Raw genomic sequence first — 23520 nt, 5'->3', positions numbered from 1 at the left:
TAGGTAAAGGATGACAGAGAAAATGAAACAGTGACTGTATGGTGTTTTGGCACAACTTGGCCTACATCCACTTCTCAGGTTCCTCTTAGATACTTCACTAGAAGTCTTTGACTCTTTCGACCACATAGAGCCGAACCGTTACAAGTTCTTTTTCTGGGAGCAAGAACAAAACCCGATCCTTTCTACAGTTGAGGATCAAATCACTACAATGGCTTCGTTTCGGATTGTTTAGCTTTTAAAATAATTGTTATCAATTTTGCTTTGAGAATAATCAGCTTTAAAATTAAGTAAATTAGTGTTGGGTAAATTTCAAATTTGAAAATGAAAAGACAATTTACAGTGTATGATAAATAAATACTAAATTGTTACTTAATTGTAATGACAAAGTATACAAATTATTATTTTAAACACTTTTACAATACTTAATAAATATTTATTCTGTATAATAAAATATTAGGAGAAATCATTATTATAATATATAATATCCAACCAAATGTTTTTCAATTATAATAAATATATATAATAAGAAAATAAAAGTGAATGAACCATTGAAGATCCTTGAGTGGAAATGGGGATTGGACCCAAATCCTAATTTTTACGGCACTTGTAATTTTTATAGAATCAAATAGAATATTATGTATTTAAAATAAAATTCCAACATGCTTATGACAAAAAATAAGAGAAAGAGAGAAATAGGAGACTTGCCCTTGAAGAACTTTTCTTCTTGTAAGATTTCTCCTCTACAAAATGGTCACGAAGTCGAAACCCTAATTTAACCCAAATGGCCACCACCAGTAGGAGTCTTATGAGTTATTTGGGATAAAAACCACACGAGTTTTGTGGGCTCTGTGATTTTTGGTGAGGAAAAAATTAAATTAAAGAGGAGAAGAGAAATTTAGAATATGGGAATTTTTCAGAAAACTTCACTGTCTATTTCTCTGTCAAATAAAGAAGAAGAAGAGATCTCATAAATGATGCAACCACCCACACAGTACGTGGATTGAGAGAGAATAGGGGAGAGACTTCCCTCCCTTAATTTCAAAATTAAAAATTAAATAAATTTAATGTCAATTTAATAACAAACTTATTATATGTAACCCATAGATTCATTCTTATAACTATTTTTAAACACATCTCTACCAAGATTATAGTTCCAAAATCAATCATACTTTTAGGCCACATTTGTTTCTAATGAAAAAAGAAAGTCCACCTTCAATAGCAGTGAACTGATTACTTGAAAGGTCTAGGTATTTCAAGGAAGTCAAATTCTGAAAAGTCTTAGGAATTAAACCGTTTAAGTCATTTGCAAACAAGTCTAGAAGTTAAATTTTAGAAAGAAATGAAGAATAATTCAACAAGAAACCCAAAGAGAAATGGAATTGTTGAAGGTTACAGTCATTCAGTTATAAGGACAATAACAAGGGAAGAGAACTTCAAAATTCGCATAACCCTTTCGAGAAATGTGATGATTATATACACATTTCGCACGTCTTTCTTTTTAAAGACGACTAATTTCCTGTACAACAAATCTAGTTGAAGTTATCTATCAAAACAATGATAATATTGACATTTAATTTATTTAGAATGACTTACATCCCATTTTTCACTCAATTGTTCATATCAGTGGACGTCGTTCGTTAACGAATGACGTCCACTGATCTTGCTCTATATGAGAATATTGTTGGGCAGGAAATTGCAAGACCGAAGGTTTGTCCTTAAATGGAAGTATGAACTTTTGAGTCAATGTGGTCTTGAAAGTTTGAAACTTCCTAGATGCAGACATGAATATACTATATTTGGACTTAGAGTCCACATCGAACGACATCTGCACAGTGAAAAAAATAGTTAAACAATAAACTAATAAACTACTATGCACATGAATTAAAATTTTAGAAAACATACCGCTACACAATAAAAAAGTTTATCTTTTACATGGTTTGGAACTTTTTTCCAAGAATTATACGTTATAGGTTTTTGTTGTCAAACACAAACTCCCATATAACTTTGCATCTTCTTTGCTCCAAATTCAATCGGTTGTCCATGTTCATTATAATCAATGGTCAACCGTTGTCTAAATGTTCTTATTTGTGCCAACTCAGACATTGTAGTTGGGCCACGTGGAATACTTATTCTGCTATGTTTTTGTGGGATCATATTTCTATCATCCTCGCTGCTACTTGTTGAATTTTTTATGTCAATCTGCAAAAAAATAAATAAATAACATTACTCACACAAAAAACATATAATCTTAATATTTAAATACATATGACCATAGTAAATGACATACCATGTTTAATACATTATTTATCAACTCATCTACCCTAATAATTATTTCTAATGTATGTGGATGTTGTATCATCAATCTCAATGGATGTATCAACATTGGGCATTCTTTGCATACCTCCATAACCACACTCTTGTAGCATATTTTCTATTTCATCTTCATAAAAATCATCCTCAATTGTTTGTTGTGGAGATGTTAAAACAATTACCAACCCGAATTTGCAGGATCTTTTACATAGAAGACTTGTCTTTCTTGGGAGGCTAAAATAAATGGGTCTGATTTATGTCCAATACAATTGAGGTCCAGAATAGTAAACCCAAACTCGTCTGTTTTGACTCCAGTTCTATTCTCAACCAAATTACATTTGAATAAAATAAATGATAATCCATGATAATCAAGCTCCCATATTTCTTGTATTACACCATAAAAGGACATATCTGACATGACAGGGCTTTTGTCCTTAGTATTAGAGACTTGCATTGTGGTAGCCGTTATACCAACTCCACTATTTTGAACTCTTCTAACATCATCGTGATTCTTTGTATGATAGTAGTAACCATTAACCACATAACCTGAATATTTTGCCACAGTTGGACAAGGTCCATTAGCTATCCATCTTAAAGAAGGCGATATGAAATTTTTGGGAACTTTGAGAGCTAGTGCAACCTACGATATATTTTATAATATTTTAGTAGTTAACATTTAATTATACATCAAATAGTAGGTCTCCAGAGATTACCTGTGTGGACAACCACTAACTGAATGTACGATTATGCTATTCTTTAAGCCACTTTCTACTTTTATTTTTACTAGAATTGAGCTTAGACAAAATATCTATATGTTGCCTATTATAAATGACAAAGTTAGTAGATTATGGAATAATCAAGTGACCTAAAATGAAAATAAGATGGAGATCTACATACTTGATGTAAGGAAGCACATCATTTACATTTTGAATGACATAAAGATGAGCTTGATCCAACTCATCCTTACTCAGTCTGATAAAAGAAGCAACTGACAATACTCTATCAATGTTTGAGTTCGCTTTCTTTGTTGATGAGTTTAGCCCAATAGAATTAACACCATATTCAAAATCAGAACAAAACTCTATAGTCTCTTCGACAATATAATTTTCTCCAACACATCCTTCTAGTTGATTTCTATTTCGTACATAAATTTTCAACACTTTCATGTATCGTTCAAAAGGATACATCTACCTCAAATAAACAGGTCTACAAAACTCAACTTTTCTTACGAGATGTACTACAAGTGTACCATTTTTGTGAAGAATGATGGTAGAAAATACTTCTCAAAGAGACATAGAGTGACAACAATATCCTCTTGCATACCCTTTGACTGAGATGAATTGATCGCCTTGCAACATATAGTGAGTAATTGCAAGTCTTACATGTTTGGATAAAATATCACGAATTGCTATAGGTAATAATTGTTGCATAAGAACGTGATGGTCATGCGACTTAAGTCCGTAAAGTTTCAAATCTATGAACGACACTAAACTTTGAATGTTCAATGAATAGCCTTCAGGTACTTTAATTTTTTATAGTACCTTACAAAAGCTCAATTTCTTAGCTCATGTTAATGTATAACATGCAGGAGGTAAAAAGACTTTTTTCTCTCCTACTTGAGGGACTAACTCTGATCTAATGTTCAGTTTCACCAAATCTAATCAAGTTTTTATTCCATCCTTCGTTTTACCAGGAATATCAAACAATGTGCAAATAAGATTTGCACATACATTCTTTTCAATGTGCATCACATCTAAGCAATACCGTATGTCAAGATACTTCCAGTATTCTAACTCAAAAAATAATAGATTTTTTCTTCCAATAAGTTGAAGGGCTATCTCCACTGTTCTTTTCATTGATAGTTTTCTTACCAAATGAATATTGATACTTACTTGTTTCTACAAGAATTTCTTCCCCACTCAATGGTTCTGGAGAAAATTCTAATTCTTGTGCAACATTAAAAGCTTTCTTTTGTTTCCTATATGGATGATGGCGTGGTAGAAACTTGCGATGCTCAAGATATGTCATCTTCTTCCTTTTTGGTAGATAAGTGGATGAAGTTTTTCTCCACAAATTGGACATGCATGATATCCTCTAACCGTACAACCACCCAAGTTACCATACGCAGGAAAATCATTAATGGTCCATAATAAAATAGCTTTAAGCATGGAATGTTCTTCATATGCATTGTAACATTCTACCCCATCTTTCCAAAGTTTTTTTCAAATCATTTACTAACAGCTAAATAAACATCTATGTCATTTTCCGATTGTTTAGAACCATATATTAGTACAATCAACATAAAAAATTTTCGCTTCATGCACAACTATGGAGGTAGATTGTACTTCACTAACATCACTGACCAACCACTATATCTACTACTAAGATCTCCATGTGGATTTATCCCATCTTTCAAAAGAGCAAGACGAAGATTTCTAGGTTCTGACCCAAACTCTGGCCACAAATTATCTATCTTTTTCCACGATAGTTCATCTCTGGGATGTTTTAATAAACTATATGTTTCTTTTTTTTTTTTTAGCATGCCACGTCAATAAACTTTTTGTTTATTTACTTCGAAACATTCTTTCAAATCTTGGAATTGAGGAGAAATACCATGACTTTTGTTGGGATATTCTTAGCCCTTTCCTTTAATTTTTTTTAAGCTTCCATCTTGATGTACCACAAATGGGGCATACATTTGCATTAGAGAGTTCTTTTCTAAACAAGCAACAATCGTTGTTACATTCATGAATCTTCTCGTACTTCATTCCAAGAGTACCAAACATCTTTTTTGCTTCATCAGTAGAAGTTGGAATTTCATTAGGACTAGGTAATATGTCATGAATTAATTCCAACAACTCAGTGAAACTCTTATCGCTCCATCCAAATTTAGCTTTCAAATCATATAACTTTACCAATGTAGATATTTTGGAAAAAGTTTTATAATTTGGGTACAATGGTTTCTTCGCATCATCTAATAATTCTTCAAAATTATCAGATTTTTCACTAAAATAGTTATTGTATGCAGCCTCAAACATTCCAATTGTGTCATCAATATCAACATCATCCTCATCAACTTTGTCTCTTTCACTAGTAAACACATTTTCATTGTTTCTCTTAATCGGTAATGATTCACCGTGAAAAATCCATGTCTGATAACTTTGATCTATACCATTAAAAAATAAGTGATCTCTTATTCTGTTCACATTTAGAGTCTTTGCATTCACACACTTCAAACATGGACAACTCATGACATTCGGTATATTTGAATACTGTAGACCATTTTTAATAAACATCTCGACCCCTAAACCATACTCAGCTGACATTCTATTCATTTTCATCAATGACTTATCCATGATTGTAAGATATGCAACTTAATCTACAAAAAAGATAAACAATAACAAGGAAAAATTTAAAAGCATAAAATTATGATTGTAAAATATGCAACATCAACAAATTTAAAGAAGCTTAATCATTGGAACAAAATATAAATTAATGAAATTCCCAACTTTTCATATATGCATATATAATTTAGCCCATTAAGTATTGTCATTTTTGTTTTTATGATATATTTATTCATTGTACCTTATGTATGTTTCCTTATTCTCCAAATTATGTAAAAGCCAAGCGAATAAGTATTATTTATCGATTAATATTATTCTTCTTGTTTATGCCACTTCCTGTGCCATTGCCATTTCTTTCTATAAACCAAATGAACCCCCTTTCAAATATTCAAAACAAAGCAAAAGGGTACAACTTCATCTTCTTTTCAAGTTCTTATTTTATTTACTCGTCTCTTTGATGATCCTATAAATATCATTAACAAGCTCTCTACTATACAACACTATTATATTTTATTTTCTTCACCACCTTTTCTCTCAAACATAACCAAAAACATTTCAAATAACTTCTGAATAACACTTGAATCACACCAATCAATAATCAATAAATTTCAAGACTACCAACCAAGTATATATTCTTCAATTAATTTAATTCCAACATTTCAAAATTTCAATAAGCTTAATTATTAAAATAAAAATAAAATGAATTAAATAAATTTAAATTACTAAATTGAAAATTCATATGAAAATAAAAGTATACATTTCCAAGCAAACAACTTAAACAATCCACAAACTTGAAGAGATCTGAACCAGAGCTCAAAGATTGGAATGTCGGCGAGCATAGGACTTTGCGAACGGAGTTGAGACAGCAGATCTGACAAACGGTGAGCTAACCATGAAGCCAGCGACCCACCTCTACGATCGGAACCAACGAAAGCCCATGTGCTGACGACAAACCCAAAGCCCACCGATCTGACAAATCAAAACCCCATGAAAGCCCACGCACCGACGAAGAACACTACGAGAAAGTCCACACGAACAATCAGACAACCCACGGCCGGCAAAGAACACTCCGACGGAAACAAACCGAAAATGACCGGAGAACACCCACGACAATGACCCACCACCGAAAGAAGCCTACAACGACGGAGATCTAAGGAAAACCAGTGACGACAACCCACGGGAACACCCACGCGCCGATGAAAACAAATCGAAAACCCACGAATACCGATGACGACAACCCACGAACTGAAGGCAATCAACCAGCTGAGAGAGAAGAGGGTTATGTTTGGTAAAGTGAAGAGAGCATCACCGAGAGGGTTAGCTTTAGTAAAGTGAGGTGAAAGGATCGAGCTGAGAGAAGAGGAAAATGGATTTTTAATAAAGTTAAAAAAAATGAGAGGCCTTTAATGTCGGTTTTAAACCGACATTGTAGCCCATCTTCAATGTTGGTTTAAAACCGACATTATACATCAGAGACCACTGTTTTCAACCGACATTTGAAGCCCAAAATTGTTGTAGTGACATGAACAAATCAGGATCACTTTGTTTGTAGCACTTTACAACAAATTATAATAACTATAGTGGGTTGCATCCGATAGTGTTATCAGAATAAGAAATCCATCCTTATTCGTATAATATAGATCATTTTGGCTATTTACTCGAATTTGATCAATCTTGGTCTCTACACAAAGTTCAAGTATTCATATAATAGTCATCATAGGGATGACCTCCGTGCAACCAACGATTCCTCCTCTACCAAATAAAATAGATAACAACATACCACGAGACACGCCAAAGCTTCCTCTTAACCCCTTTACCTATACCTACTTGACACAACCATCTTAACTTCACATCCCACTCAACTGCTCTATGAGAAGAAGCCATCAGACTCAGATCTCCCATTCCAAACCTTTCTCCCAACTCACACTAAAAGAATAGATGATCCCTTAACTCCAATCGACCCTCACATAACAAACAAGCAAACGACACAGAAGGATTACATCTTCCCAACCAATCCTTAGTACCCAACCTATTCTTCACAGCTAACCAAGCATAAAAAGAATGCCTTAGTTCTTTCTAGACCAGATAAGATGAAACCATGGCACCCTAAGATGCCCAGGACGCAAAACCTCCAAACATTTGTAACTAAAGATTGTCCATTACCCCATAACCCACACCCAATGATCCTCACGACCCAAATTAGGACTAACCCCCTAAATCAGATACCATAACTCAATCAGCTCCTAAGAAATGCACGATCACCTCGAAGTCTCATCGTCAGATAGAACATCAAACAGATGAACCTCTTTAATGCTCGTCGTATCATAAATCACCTACTCCTAAAAAATGAAGACATATTAGAAAAAATCATTTGGTGAAAATTTTTCAGTTTTGCTCTATGATTTTAGGGGTACTCTGAACTAAGGTTTTATGTTATTTGAATTATAATTATTTTGTTGAATTTCTTTATTTTATAAAATGGTTTGGTTCTTTTTGCTTAAGCTGTAAAGAGTTTACTTTAAAATTTATATATGCACAAAGTAACAACCTATTGGGTTGTATGTCCTAAAACTCGTAATTTGTAAAGTTAAACATATTCTATTATCAATAAAGATGTTAGTTATGATGGAACACGAGACATATGCAGCGGAATTAAGATCTAATTATACTCTAATTGCTTTTAATTAAAAGGAAACTAGCATGGAAATAAATGAAAAAACAGTAAATTAATAGGATAGAATACAACCTTTGTAGCCCCCAAAAACCGCTTTTCCTCGCTGAATCTCGACCCGAACTCTTCCAGACCACCATTAGAGTTGACCTACTATCCTCTGGACTCAGAACTGGGTTATGAGACCCGGTGAATAAAGAAAATCGAGAAAGAGAAAGAGATGGAAAGAAGATGGAATTTGGGTAGGGTTTGGGTTTTTTTTCAGCCCAATTTTGAAAATTGGCAAAATATCAAAAAACCTTTTTCATCCAAATTGAAATCCAATTTATAGAAAAAAAATCATGCAACAATTGCATGAAATAAATTCATAAAAACCCAATACCTAGAATCCACTATCTAAGTGGGCTTAATGTCTCTACTATAAGCCAACACCTAGCCCACTATTTTGTTGGTGGAATTATCCAACAAAATTTTGAATTTTCCCACCAACTTTAGTCAAAGGGCAAAATAGTCATTTTGTCAAAGTCAAACTTTGACCAAAAAGTCAACATTTTGACTTTTTATGATTTTTTCCGTGTTGATTAATTTTGACCTCCCGAGTATGAATCCGCATTTATTTCTCGAAATTCAAATCACATTTGAATATAAGGTCGGTCAAAGTTTGACTTTTCAAAGTCAAAAGTCAACTCTTTGACTTTTTACATCTTTGACCATTTCCATTATTTCCGAACTTTCGAATATGAACATATTCATATTTTTTATATTTAAATCACATTTAAATATTAAAGTTGTATCTCTAAATTGAAACCCGACCACTATATCACATATACTTGTCGGTTTCTCTCTCTTCACCTAATTCGAACAATTCGAATTATTCTATTATACTGTTATAAGTTTATTCCATATGAGCTAGTAGGGAAACCTAACGGATCTTAGATCATAGGCTCCAACAATCCGAGATTAACCGGTAAATGTTCAAATTGAAATTAGAGTTTGAATTTGAATAGTTCAAAATTCAAATTAGGGTTTGAATAATTATATTTGATATAATTAAAAGTTAATTTATTGAACTTAAATGAAATTAGAGTGTTTATAATATTTAAATAATGATTTAAATATTAATTATATAAATAAGATTCATGATTAAAATTGGGTGTGTGATTAATTTAATATTTGATATTAAATTATCTAATTAATTAAAAATCAAATTAAACTTCAATTTCAATTCAACTTAAGGAATTGAATTTTGATGTTTTAGATTAATTAAATCACATTTTAGTTAATTTTTATATTAATTGAAATTTTAAATTGAAAAATACAAAAATTTGAAAACTTGGTTTGAGTGGGTTTTTCCAACATTTACACTAAGTATGAGGTGTTCTTCCCAAATTTATACACAAATCTCACTTCTTCATGAAGTTGTTGTTGGCATTGAGCTGAGTTTTAGTATTTACATGGACTTTGTAAATAAAGGCTCTAAAATTGGAAATTGTTCGCCAGAGAATTTATGAGTTCTTGAGAAGACTGTTGCAGAAATTCATCTTCACCCCACACAAATACCCTTCACAAATTCACTCTAATGGAAATTTCACCACTCAAATTCAAGGCTGAGAATAGTAGAGAAGATTTCTTGGTGGTTCACTGAAAAATTGGAGTTGAAATCACATGAAGAGCAACTTGGATTTGGGAGGATTCATCAAAAGTACGTTCATAAGAAACCCTCCTTTGATTTTCTATCAAAGCATACTTTTAGAACTCAAATTAAATGTAATTAGAGTGCTTATTGATTCTGTTTACTTTCATTGCATGCTAGTAATCTAATCACAACCTTGTTAGTAATCTTAGAGAGTCGGGTCATTACAGTCATACTTGAAGTGAATTTGGAATAGATATTGATATATTACTAAGACACCAATATTATAATTTGAATTTAATTTAGAATTGATATAATTGATATACTGTTTTTTGATAAGGTAATTGATATAGTGTTGATACACCAATTTAAACTTGAAACGTATTTAAAATGAGCGTTGATATACTACTGATACACTAGTGATATATTTAAAATAGTTTTTTAATGTCTTACTATTGATACACCACTATTAAATTTTTAATGAATTATGAACGAGTATTGATAAACTGGCCAGTGTAACACCTAGTGTTGTATTTTAAACAAATAATTATATACTATTGATACACTAACAATATACTTTAAATACATTTTCAATTACACTTATATAAAATTGAAATATTAAATGTTATACTCTAAATATATCATCTTGAAATATATTTTATATTTGGTATATCAACAATCGTGAACGAGATTCCAACTCACATACACAATATTTCATTTTAGTAATTTTACCAATTTTATGATGAAATAACATACCAAAAGTAAATAAAAAAAATCTACAATTTAAAAATTAAGGCAAATTTCATTTGGACAATATGTTATCCGTACATATTACCTGACCACGAAACCCATCCTTGGAGCAGTCAAACTGTCAGAGGCAATAAACAATGTGTGGATTTATTTATTTATTATATTGTTTTAATAAGTGAAAGAAGTTGATTAGTAAAAGTTATGGATCTGTGTGAGAATTACATGTTTATTTAATCCAGAAATATATTCCACATTTTGTAAACTAAAGAAATATTTGATTTGTATGCTAGGAGAAAAACAAAAAGTAGGCAAAAACTTGGAATCATATTTAGATAATACATATAATATATTTTAAGTAATATAATAATCGATCTTCAACAATTTTACATGTGGATGACCATTATTGACTTACATGTGATAAAAGACTTAGAGATACACCATAGAATAGTAATATTAAGCTTATTGGTGTGATCCGTTCATAAAGATCACTTAAAAATAAAAATACAACTTTGACACACATAATCCGTAATATCATAAAGATAGAGCAGGAAGCTCGTAGTGAAATATCACAAAGCTTGTCATTTAAGGTGAGATTCAACGTCTTTGATAATGCCATCCATGATTTTGATGTATTTGTAGGGATTAGGACCGTCGTGGTCGAGTTTCTTATATTCCAAGGTTATAATAGCCAAACAATGGTTGGGACCTTTTGGCACAAATTGATAACTTGGTGTAAAAATTTCGTAGTGATTAAATGGATCTCCGTCTAATCCAACCAGAACTGTTTTTAGATTCTCATCGTCGAATTCTACTCGCTCTTTGAAGACTTCAACTTTGCCATCTTAACATAAATAAAAAAAAAAAATAAAAGGAAAAATGGGTGATTGTTTAGAAGAAGGCGAACACTCATTCAAAAAAATATAGAAACCAAAATGGATTGAAACCAAAATTATAACTACTGAAATAAGAACGATTAGTTGTTCTCTCGTTTATGTACGTACCGGCATGGTAATTCCAACTTTTGGTAGAACCATGACCATGAGTGTCCCAATCACCATCATGAACATCAACTTGTTTAATGAATTTTGGAGAAATAATTGGGAAATGAAAAAGTTGATCTTTGAAGATTTTGTAGCATTTTTCAGCAGATGCATTGATTTCTACTTCACTCACAAGCTTCCCAGGAAGAGACATGGTTTCGATAGATTGCTTACAACAATGCCCATTGGCTTCCCCTTTTTATACGAAGCTCCCGTGAATAATTTTACATTATTCAATTTGATTATTATGCCTTGTATAGAGATAGATGCATCTTTTGAATGTTCTTTCAAAATTATTTCCATTCATTTCAAATAATGTTACACATCATTCTAAATAAAATATGAGTAATTAAAAAATATATATGGAGGAGTTGCATATATGACAATATAACACGAAGTAATAGTAAAGTTAACACGTGCAATTTAAAATTGTTGGGAATGCGACCAAAGTCCCACATTAGTTAGATAAGAGGAGGATCATGGGTATATAAGTGAGGATGACTATCTTCATTGGTATGAGGCATTTTGGGTTGAAACAAAAAACAAAGTCATGTGGGTTTATACCGAAAGTGGATAGTTTAGGGGTCTTGTCCTTATCAAAAATGATTTTAAATAAGGCACAATTTAACTTCTATAATGTTTATTACTGAATGATCACCGATCTAATAATATTGTTTATTAACAATATACATAAATATAGTTGATAAATGATAAGCATCGATTAAGCTTTAAAAACTAAAGTGGTTGAACCCTTTAGCTTTTTTCAAAATGATTTATTTTTAAAATCAAACGTTTGAAAAGTTAAACCAAACATAGTTTTAGTTTGTCGGTAATAGATTTGATATAAATTGTCTATCAATGATAATCCCAAAATGTTAAAAAAAATCTCATTCGTAATTATTTGTTTATGTGATACATTTGCAAATATGACCAACCATGTTTGCTATCCATTACAACTATATCCAAAAAATATAGTATATTCTTTTCTTTTCTTCTTTAGTTTAACTCGATGAGTGGAGTGAAAATTTGAATCTCTAACTACTAATCGATGGTATATGTCTTAACTAATTCAACTATGTTTATGTTAATATAATTAATTAAATCTTTCTTAATAATTCAAACATATGATGAAAGAAGTTTTTAGCATAGTTAACTATAGGAATGAATTGTACAAGTGTTAATCAACAAATTAAATGATAAAAAAAATAGTTAATCAGACATATTGTTGTTTTCATTGGATTCTTGTTACAACAAAGGGAAGAAATTGAAAAAAAGAAACTTTTATCCTAATTGTTTTTTTCTTTTCAATGTGTGAATTGGAGAGTCGAATCAATCATTTTGAGATTGAAAACAAAATTTTTGTATCATTTAAGCTATGCTCTTTTTGACCGTTATCAATAATTTTTAATACCAAATAGATGGGATAAAGTAAGTTCTACAAATGAGATAAAATAAGATGCGAAAATAATTAACTGTTTGGATTACACTTCATTAATTAAACTATGAAGTCAATTATTCTATAGGTATTAAGCTTATTATGTAATTCCAAATATTGCTCAATAATATTGTTAAAAAGATACATCGCTCCGTAATTATTGATCAATATTTAGAACTATATAACAATTTTTAATACCTAAAACAATAATAATTTATATCAAAACAAAGATTATTGCTTTCTTTAATTTTATCGCCTAACAAATATTATTGCATCCATAATTCGACAAGATAAAATTAATTCGGGCACACATATATATTTAAAAAATAAGATTAGGACTTTGAAAAGATTAGAGAAAATTTACAAATATATAGACCTAGTTTAATATGGGATTGCTTTTGGCAGAGACAAAAGCAATTTTATGAAAATTTTAACCGTTTTATACATTTGGCAAAATTCATTAGAGAAATTATTTAAAAATGGTAAAACTATTGAAAATATTTACAAAATATAGTAAAATTTTGAAACTATGAATGATAGACGTTGACAGATATTGATAGACTCCTATCAGTGTCTAACAATATCACTGAGAGATAGTAGACTATCAGTGTCTATCAATATCTAGCATTGATAGTTCTAAAATTTTGTTATGTTTTATAAATATTTTGATTCATTTTTCTATATATAAAAATAGTTCAATTCATTATTCCTCAAGTTTGTTAAATTCAAAGTTTAGTTTCTGTTTACCTACAAAATCACCAACTTACAAGCTTTTAAAAGTAATTTTTCAAAACTATCCTATTCTCTAATTAATCGTTTGAAGTTACAATGACATCCTTTTATATAATTTTTTTGGGTCATTTTAAAAATATTTATAAAACACTTTTGAAGCTTTTAATGTAAATATTTTTGAAATTTTTCTATGATAAGAATTTTCCATTTTTTTTCTTTCACATATATTTTATTATATATATCAATAAGATTTGACTTATTCAATAGTTTTATAACGATTTCTTTTTCTAAACTTCTACCAAATAATTTAGACTAATAAGTTACCATTTAAATCATGTCATATTTTAACAATTAAAGTATAATAAAGAGGAATTATTTTAAATGATAAAACTGTTGAAAATATTTACAAAATATAGCAAAATTTTAAAATTATCAATGATAGACGTTGATAGACACTGATAGACTTCTAACACTGATATTGATAGACACGGATAGAATCTATTAGCGTCTATCATTGATAGTTCTAAAATTTTACTATATTTAATAAATATTTTAATTTATTTTTCTATATTTAAAATCAACCCTACAATAAAATAGTTGTTAAATGCTGATATAAAATAATTAAAACAATAGGTGTACATTGATCATTCTATTATTTTACAGAACACTATATGTGAGGTTGGTTTTGATATAAAGATTAAAACAATAATTTATACAGATTAGGAAATAATAATAATAATTAGAAAATAAGACAAGTAGATATAAATTAAGTCCAGGTGTAATAAATAGTTGACTATGCATGATGTCATTGTCAGACAGATACAAATTAGGGGAATAAGTTTGGATTGCTCACTAAGAAAATATCATTTTCATAAAATTTGTAAGGATAGATAACCATTCATGACTTTTTAGAAAATGAGGTTTAGAAATAAGTTAGCTGAGAAATACACAAATCCAAATTTTAAGAGGCATTGGAGAGTTAAAATGGGAATTTCTTCCAAATTTACATTATTTGAGAAAATAACAAAATTAACCTCACATTGATTCACTACCCTTGGCTACTAAAAACCAAATTCAATTTTAACCGCTACATCTTTATAAAAGAAAAATGAATGGTTGAGATTAAAAGTAAAAATTAATATAATATTTTAAAGTTAACTAGTCATGTTAAATTCATTTACTTTTTAAATAGGCATTAGGCACAAACATATATAATTGTTCGAAGTTAAGTAGGTGTCGTTAATTCTACCTAACTCAAAACAAACAATAAAACTCAAACAACAACCTAATTAACTCGTAGTTAAAGTGGAAGTAAGAGGTCAATCCCCAGTGGAATGTTATTTAATCTTTTATTTAATCAAACTTAACTATCAAAGCTATAAAACGGGGGTTTTTTATTAAAACAAGAAACATGCTAAAAATCAAACGATAAAGGATAGTTGTAACCAAGTTTAGAACAATCTTGCTTGTAATCCAAGTTAGACGTTCATTGCAATTCTTATCATTGAATTCTACAAATTTAATTCACTATCCAATTAACCACGCAACTACTTACTTAATCTAGATTAAACTAGTCTCTACAAAAGCAAGAAAACGTCCTGATCAACGATCAAGGTAGGATAGCCCTAACCCTAATCTAGATACATGCTTCTACCTCTATTGGGTTCCTTAGCGGTCATATAGAAGAGAAAACACGTGCACTAAGTTCTACGATTCAATTGCGTTGATTAATTGTTGAGATAGCTTACTTAATTAACAAAATTTTCTCCAAATCTAGTAAGTGTTGGGATTAGTGTCCTAGTTCTCCCGGAGTCTTGTTGTTTTATAAAGATACACATTGTTTAATGAATAAAATAAATGTTATTTAATTCTGGCATTTACTCATATCCAATAAACAAAGCTCCTTGGTTATCTTATGTGAACTTAAGCATGTATATGTGATATACAAGTGGATCATGTCTTAAGTGATAACCTAAATAGGTCTATAGTATAAGGATTAAGATGAGATACCTGATCCTGATGACACTACGAATACGACCCGCTTTGTAAAGATTTGCAAGTGTTGTAAACTGCTACAGATGGTTGATCTTAACCATTCACGTGGAAACGTGCGAGCGGGGATGTCCTAGCAAAGAGTTTGTATAAGACCTGGACCACGAGATGATTAGACTCTGTATATAATGTCGTTGATTCTAGAGACATACATCTCACCTAAATGACCATAGGTGACACGACCTCAATCCTGAGTGTTTTGAGAACTCCTGCCTTTAAGGGTGGTCCTTTGATTAGTATGGGTGAGAATGACCAGATTGCCAACTAAACATGCCTACCTTTTTTAGGACTTGTCTGATCTGGGAGCTGGAAACTCAATCCACAAGATGGAATTCACTCCTTTCCCAAGCAGGAAAGAGTAGAGAGATTGCTCCCTTAAGGGCTGATTCCGGGGCTTGAACATAGTAGCCATAGCTTCTCTTTAGAAGAGAGGACTCAGTCATAGTAGGACTATGACTTATGTTCATTAGAGGGATCAGTGGTACATAAGAAGACAGATGTAACTACAGAGGTATAACGGTTATTATCCCAACTGTACTTACGAGCGATTTGTGAAGGGTTGTCGTGCTGCTGATTGGTTAAGATGGACACATAATATATCTGTGGTAAGGAGACTTAAGCTGTTGGTCTTTAGTGGAGTGTCTGGCAGTTAACAGATAGTGGATCTCGTGACTAAAGAGTTTAGTCAGTTATTCACATACCGTTGGAGCTTCGAGCTATAGGTCTATAAGGTCCCCTTGGTAACTCAAACGATTCAGTTGAGGATCAGCTCTTGGTGTTGATTTGAAATGTTCAAATTGAAAAGAGGTATTTTGATTATATATCTTATAATCGGTATGATGTATGAGATACATCTAGTGGAGAATTGATGTAAATGAGATTTACATTAAGTACCATGGAATAGAAAAAGAACTATGGTTTATATGTTTCATGAGATGAAATATTAATAATATTAATTATTGGATAATTAATTCTTTTTCTTTAAATAACCAATTGAGTGGGTGGTTATTGGATTCATGGTTACCGTGAGATAAAAAGAAATGGTTTTCCTAATTTTAGTAAGCATTTACAAACTGTTGAAAAAAAAGTTTTTCATAAAAATTTTTGAGTTCTCTCGCGGCAAAAAGGATCTTACGGTAGTTGTCAAGTAAATATAGATTTACTAAACGACGGCTAGGGCGAGCTAAACAATCATATAGTGGCGAGCTAAATGATCGTAGAGTATTTACCAAACGATCACATAGTTTTGTTAGATGATCGCTTGCCTAAAGTAAACGATCGTGTAGTGTCTGTAGCCGACAGATCGAGTTAAGCGATGAGCTAAACGATCGCATAGCTTTTGCTAGACGATCGCATAGCTTTAGCTAAACGATTGGGCATCAACCTATGCGATAGGTCTCTGCCATCTCCCACTTGCCCAGTCGTGTACAAGATCGGTGTTTCCTCCTTCATCTGCTTCATACCAAGTTCGAACAGAGCACACCCTCTAGATTCTCACATCGAGAATACCAAGGTAGCCTTGTTGGTGGTGTCATACTCAACTCGACATTGTCGAGGTTTTCTGGAGGTCGTTCGTACTGTTGCTGAAGAGTTCGTGTCCGAGGCGATCGTTGAGGACAAGTGCGAAGAGTTCGTGTTGTATTGCGGTCATGTAGATCGAGTGTTCAAGGTTGTTGTTGTTCAAGCGATTGTGCACAAAGGAGCGTGGAGATGCATCTTCAAATGTGCGTAGAGTTTGCTCTTTGTCATTTGAGTTATTCATGCTGTAATTTCTATATTAATTATATAACCACTTGTTTGAAGTCGATTGTAATATATGATGTTCATTCTGGATTGTGATTTGGAATAATCTTTTTTCTGCTGCTCATGAAAATCTCGAATCTAATTTCCTTCAATTGGTATCAGAGTCAGGTTCTCTGATATTCCAAATTACAACTCTGAATTGAACACATTTTACGGTCGCAGTGGGTTTCTACATTTGTGGTTAACCATTTTCTGCATCTGTGATTGCGTTGATGAATGTTTTGAGTTAAATTTTTTTTTTTTTTTTGTTAAAGCTTTCGGTATTAGAAAGTGTTAATTGTAAGGACCCCTGTATTTTTGGGCGAAATAAATATCGCAATCGAGTCTGTAATTCAAAAAGTTTGAGTTCGTCGAGTCGTTCATGTTGAAGCTTCGACGTATGGAGATGCGGTTCTTAATGAAGAAGAAGACCAAGCATTGGTCGGATCGTGTAGCCTCAGGTAAACAATTGTTGGGATTTAACTAATCAATCGTTTAGATTTTTCTACACGATCGTATAGTATATTCTAAATGACCATTTAGCTATTGCTAAGCGATGAGGTAAATCGTTTACCATATCTCATAGCATTGGTTGTTCGATCGCGTAGGCGCTGGAGATAGATGATCGTAGTGGGAGCATGTGATGCCCGTCGTTTAGTAGAAGGCGCATGCTAGACGATCGTGTAGTTAGCAAGCTTCATCGCTTAGTTACTACCTATGCGATCGCGCGTATGCGATATGGAGGTGGCTAAGTGATCGCTTAGGCAATGGTGCTTTGCGGCATCGTAGTCATTTAGACGATCGCGGAAGGTGGACGTTGTGCGGAGTGTGCTAAGCGATCGTGTACTTCAGCCTTCATCGCTTAGTAAAGGTACACGATCGTGTAGTAACAGCTAAACGATCGTTTAGATTTTTCTAGACGATTGTATAGTAAATGTTAAACGATCGTTAGCTCTAGGAGCACTGGTAAGCGATAGAACGAAGTATTTGTTTTATCGTGTAGACGATTGCGGGTGCTTAGTACATGATGTTTGGAGAAGCGATGCTTTTCTCGAGCGATTCAAGACCCGATTCACTTGCTTGAACTGGAGCCTCCTTGTTTTTGTAATAGTTGGCTTTATTTTTGTGTTTTTAAGCCAATTTTAACCGGTTCATCAACATTGGTTGTTTATACATGTGATGTATGATACTTATATGCCAAAGTGTTTGTCATATAGTTAAAACTCACCTTAGGTTGTGCAATTATTCATGCATCATGAATTATAAATGTTATAATATTGCATGAAGAAATTACTTGAAAGCATGCTTATTCATCCCATCATGATTTATTATGCTTTCATCTTGATGCGCCGTCTTTATACAGCCACCTTCTTGAGCGAATTTTCGTGAGCGCATACGATCACATGACTTTGCGGTCACGATCTTCCAATGTGCTCGAGCGCCGAATTTCTTGAATAAGTAAATTATCTGCTTTTATGCGATAGGCGCATGCAATTGTAATATTCTTAGTTTAACACTTTTGGACATAATTTTGTATATTTTTATCATCGCATACCCACATTGTTTTACATCTTTGCGCTGTAATAACGTGCATTTCTACCCCTTATTACATGCTCATGCATCATGAAATATAAGAGTTATATTTTGCATGCAGTGAGTATTCTCATGCATCATCCTTTTATTATAATTGTTATAGTCTAAGAGTGAATGGAAGTATGTTTTGCTTGTTTCATTACTGTTTTGTATAAGTGTTATATAAAAGAAGTAGCAATAAATGGACAATGTATTGAGCATGACACTTAGGCTATTTATAAGTGTTATGAATGTCTTGCATGTGTTAGCTTCGCATTGTGGTGGTTGTTTCCGTTTATAAGTGTTATAAAGAAAATTAGACCTAAAATCAATAATTAAGAGTTGCATGCGAACTTAGGTGAACTCAAGTTTTTAAAAGGGTTTTAAAATTGGATTGAGATAGACCTAAGTTCAAATGGTTCTAAAGAGTTTAGTAACCTAGATTAATCTTTTAAAATCGATTTAATAGGATTAAATTGGTTGAATAAAAGATTAAATTTGTTGTAAACATTATAATGGACCTTTTGTCTAAGGCGGGTTATGGATAGGCTGGGGTTCTTAAGTTGACGGAAACGTAACACCCCTACCTAGGAAACTACTTGGAAAGGTGAATTAGATAGATTTTCAACAAGCATGCAATGATTTGGTCAAAGACTCCATTAAAGAGTTTAATGGATGATGATCAAAAGTTGTTCAAATATCCAAGGTAAACATTACTCTTGGGAAAACCTAAAAGTCACTTAGTTAAAATCCTTAGCCGTGTTTTTTCTAAGTAAGCTAAACCCTAGGTTATAAAATACTCAGTGGAAGGAAGAGGCGTATAAGATATGTCTATGATTCCACTCGCGTTTCTCCCTGTATGCTCACACCGTGAGATTCATGCTTGGCCTCGAGATGCCCAAGATGCATCCCCCTTCGAATGGTGTTTGCATGAGTCAATATCGAGGTGGACAGAGAGAGTATTTATAGTAAGTGGATGAAGAGTGTGTGACAACACGTCCTATGGTCTCTGTCATTGGTTCACACCGTGAGATCATTTTGTATGCCTTCGTGTCGCCTTCGGAGCGTCCCCCTTCGCATGGGTTTTGTGCAGTTGGTCAATATCAAGGTGAATTTCAGAAATGGATAGGGTCGCTTTAGGTTTTGCCTCAATCGAATTTTTTTCCTTCAGATTGGCCTTTTGCGACGAACCTCTAGGACTTAAAATGGCGGGTCACACTTAAGGGAGATTGTTAAGTAAGTTAATGATCTCTTGGCCAAATCAATGATGACTTGTCGTTATAGGAACAAGAGTTGTTCTGGTATTAATAACTGGTTGAGAACTTCTCAATTTAGAGGAGGGATAGCTGACCTCCCTTCGGCGGTTTTTGTCATAAGCGTCATTGCTAAACTAGATGTCACACGGGGTTCATGTTAGTTTTGCTAAAACCTTATTGGATGTTGTTTTGTTTTATAACGGGTATTTGCTTAAAACCTAACGTAGGTCAATGTGTTTTTCTTTTCAGCAACTCGTTAGTATTTCCGTTTAAAGCTTTTAAAAATGACCGATTACTTACAGTGGAAAGAATCGTGTGAAACGAATTTCGTGGAAAACGACCTCCATCCCATTACTCTCCAAAAGAGGAGACAAGACAGTAAATGTGATTTATTGGTCTTGGAGACATATCTGGTAGAGAATGATAGTTTGCCTGGATCCTTTATTCAGGTGCTACCAATCATGTCGTTCCTATTACCAAGGATTTAGTTCCTGGCAAACGTTGCCACAGAGAGAAATGACTCTTCGAGTCGGTACTAGTGAGGTTGTTTCAGCTGTTGCTATAGGCAGGCTGAAGTTATTTGTTGACAAGAAACGTTATCTGTTACTGGATAATGTTTTTGTAGTTCCTCATATTAAGAGGAACTTAATCTCAGTTTCTTGTCTCATTGACAAGGCTACACCGTCTCCTTTTCTGAGAATAAAGTGTTTATTTTCAAGAATGGCATGAGATTGGTTATGGTTCAATAGAAAATAACTTGTATGTACTAAGGTCGTTAGTCATAAAAGCCTTGTTTAACACTGAAATGTTCAATACGGCAATAACAGCTAAAAGACGAAAGGTTTCTTCAAAGGAAAACACCCATCTTTGGCATCTTAGGTTAGATCACATCAACCTCAATAGGATTGAGAAGTTGGTACAAAGTGGACTTCTAAAGAGTTAGAAGAAAACTCCTTGTCGGTATGTGAATCATGCCTCGAAGGCAAGATGACCAAACAAATTTTTACTGGAAAAGGTTAGAGCCAAGGAAACCTTCGAGCTTGTACATTCAGACCCCTGTGGTCCGATGAATGTTAGAGCTCGAGGTAGGTATGAAAATTTCATCTCTTTCATAGATGATTATTCAAGGTTTGGGTATCTCTTCCTAATGCAACGTAAGTCTGAAGCCCTTAACAAGTTCAAAGAGTAAGGCTAAAGTTGAAAACTTATTAGGTAAGAAGATAAAAATACTACGATCTAATCGTGGTGGAGAATATATGGACCTTCAATTCCAGAACTATATGATAGAACATGGGATTGTGTCCCAACTCTCGGCCCCTAGTACACCTCAGCAGAATGATGTATCAGAAAGGAGAAACAGAACCTTGTTGGACATGGTTCAGTCTATGATGAGTTATGCTCATCTTCCAGACTCGTTTTGGGGTTATGTAGTGCAGACTGTATGTTATATCCTAAACAACGTTCCCTCGAAAAGTGTTTCTGAAACACATTTTGAGTTATGGAGAGGCTGTAAAGGTAGTTTACGCCACTTCAGGATTTGGAGCTGTTCGACACATGTGCTAGCGACTAACCCAAAGAAGTTGGAACAACGTTCGAAGGTTTGCATCTTTGTAGGCTACCCAAAAGAAACGAGAGGAGGATGCTTCTATGATCTGAGTGAGAGCAAAGTGTTTGTTTCCACTAATGCTATCTTCTTGGAAGAAGACCACATGAGGGATCATAAGCCACGAAGTAAGCTCGTTTTATGTGAGATCTCAAGTGAGACTAAGACTGTTGAGTGTTCAATAAGAGTTGTTGAACAGCCCAACAAATCAACAAGAGTTGTTGAGGTCGGAACGTCTAGTCAACCAGCTCAAGAGTTGAGACTGCCTCGACGTAGTGGGAAGGTTATGAACCCATCGGATCGCTACATGGGTTTGATTGAAGCCCAAAACGTCACTACGAATGATGGGGTCGAGGATCCGTTGTCTTTTAAGAAAGCAATGGAGGATGTTGACAAAGATGAATGGGTTAAGGCTATGAACCAGAAAATGGAGTCTATGTACTTCCATAACGTCTGGGAGCTTGATGATCCACCTGATGGGGTAAGACCTATTGGGTGTAAGTGCATCTATAAGCGAAAGAGAGGTGTAGATGAAATGGTGCAAACCTTTAAGGCTAGACTCGTGGCAAAGGGTTATACCCAGGTTGGGAGAGTTGACTATGAGGAAACTTTCTCACCTGTTGTCATGCTGAAGTCTATCAGGATTCTCCTGTCCATAGCCATATTTTATGATTATGAAATATAGCAAATGGACGTCAAGACTGCCTTTCTGAATGGTAATCTTGAGAATACCATCTATATGACTCAACCAGGGGGGTTCATCATTCTAGTTTAAGAGCAAAGAGTTTGCAAGTTTAATAGGTCCATTTATAGGCCGAAAACAAACATCTAGATCTTGGAACATCAGATTTGACACTGCTGTCAAGTCATTTGGCTTTGACCAGAATGTTGATGAGCTTTGTGTTTACAAGAAGATCATCAACAACTCAGTAGCTTTCCTGGCACTGTATGTAGAGGATATCCTACTCATTGGGAATGATGTAGGGTATCTGACTAACATTAAGGAGTGGCTAGCTGCTGATGTGACTCTCCCAAGCCTAGATTCTGATTATGCATTCTAATCTGACTCTCCCAAGCCTAGATTCTGATCTGACCTTCCCAAGCCTAGATCCTGTCCTTAGACTACCTTCCCGAGTATCTCTAATGGATGAATGAAGCATACATAATACAAGATAATCGCATAGAATGAAGTTCCCCAGTTAAGCTAGCCAAGTGCTTCTCAACCCATTCAACAGATTTAGCCACTCATGCGTAAATAATAGAGAGTGAACAGATATAGAGAAGTAAATTTCATTTCTATAAATGAGTTGAATACAAAACAACAATGGAAGATAAAGGTA

General features: G+C 33.2%; 1 protein-coding gene across 1 annotated transcript; it reads right to left on the bottom strand.

Annotated features, from left to right (window-relative positions):
• Positions 1-11035: 11035 nt before the first annotated feature.
• On the bottom strand, positions 11036-11908 carry LOC120081854 (MLP-like protein 328). The gene is made up of 2 exons (XM_039037029.2): positions 11710-11908; positions 11036-11549 (listed from the first exon to the last, which is right to left on the bottom strand). The coding sequence occupies exons 1-2, from the start codon at positions 11900-11902 to the stop codon at positions 11287-11289; spliced, it is 456 nt and encodes a 151-aa protein (XP_038892957.2). The 5' UTR covers positions 11903-11908; the 3' UTR covers positions 11036-11286.
• Positions 11909-23520: the final 11612 nt, after the last annotated feature.

The sequence above is a fragment of the Benincasa hispida genome, chromosome 7 (genome assembly GCF_027475165.1).
Source record: "Benincasa hispida cultivar pf3 chromosome 7, pf3_genome.v1.1, whole genome shotgun sequence".
Taxonomy (NCBI): domain Eukaryota; kingdom Viridiplantae; phylum Streptophyta; class Magnoliopsida; order Cucurbitales; family Cucurbitaceae; genus Benincasa; species Benincasa hispida.
The sequence above is the reverse complement of the archived record's forward strand: the minus strand, read 5'-3'. Positions and strand labels throughout refer to the sequence as shown.

Excerpts from the sequence above, each read along its gene's own strand:
- LOC120081854 (XM_039037029.2), bottom strand. The coding sequence starts at position 11,902 with ATGTCTCTTCCTGGGAAGCTTGTGAGTGAAGTAGAAATCAATGCATCT. Across the intron at positions 11,550-11,709 it reads AAGTTGGAATTACCATGCCG|ATGGCAAAGTTGAAGTCTTC; the intron begins GTACGTACATAA and ends ATTTATGTTAAG.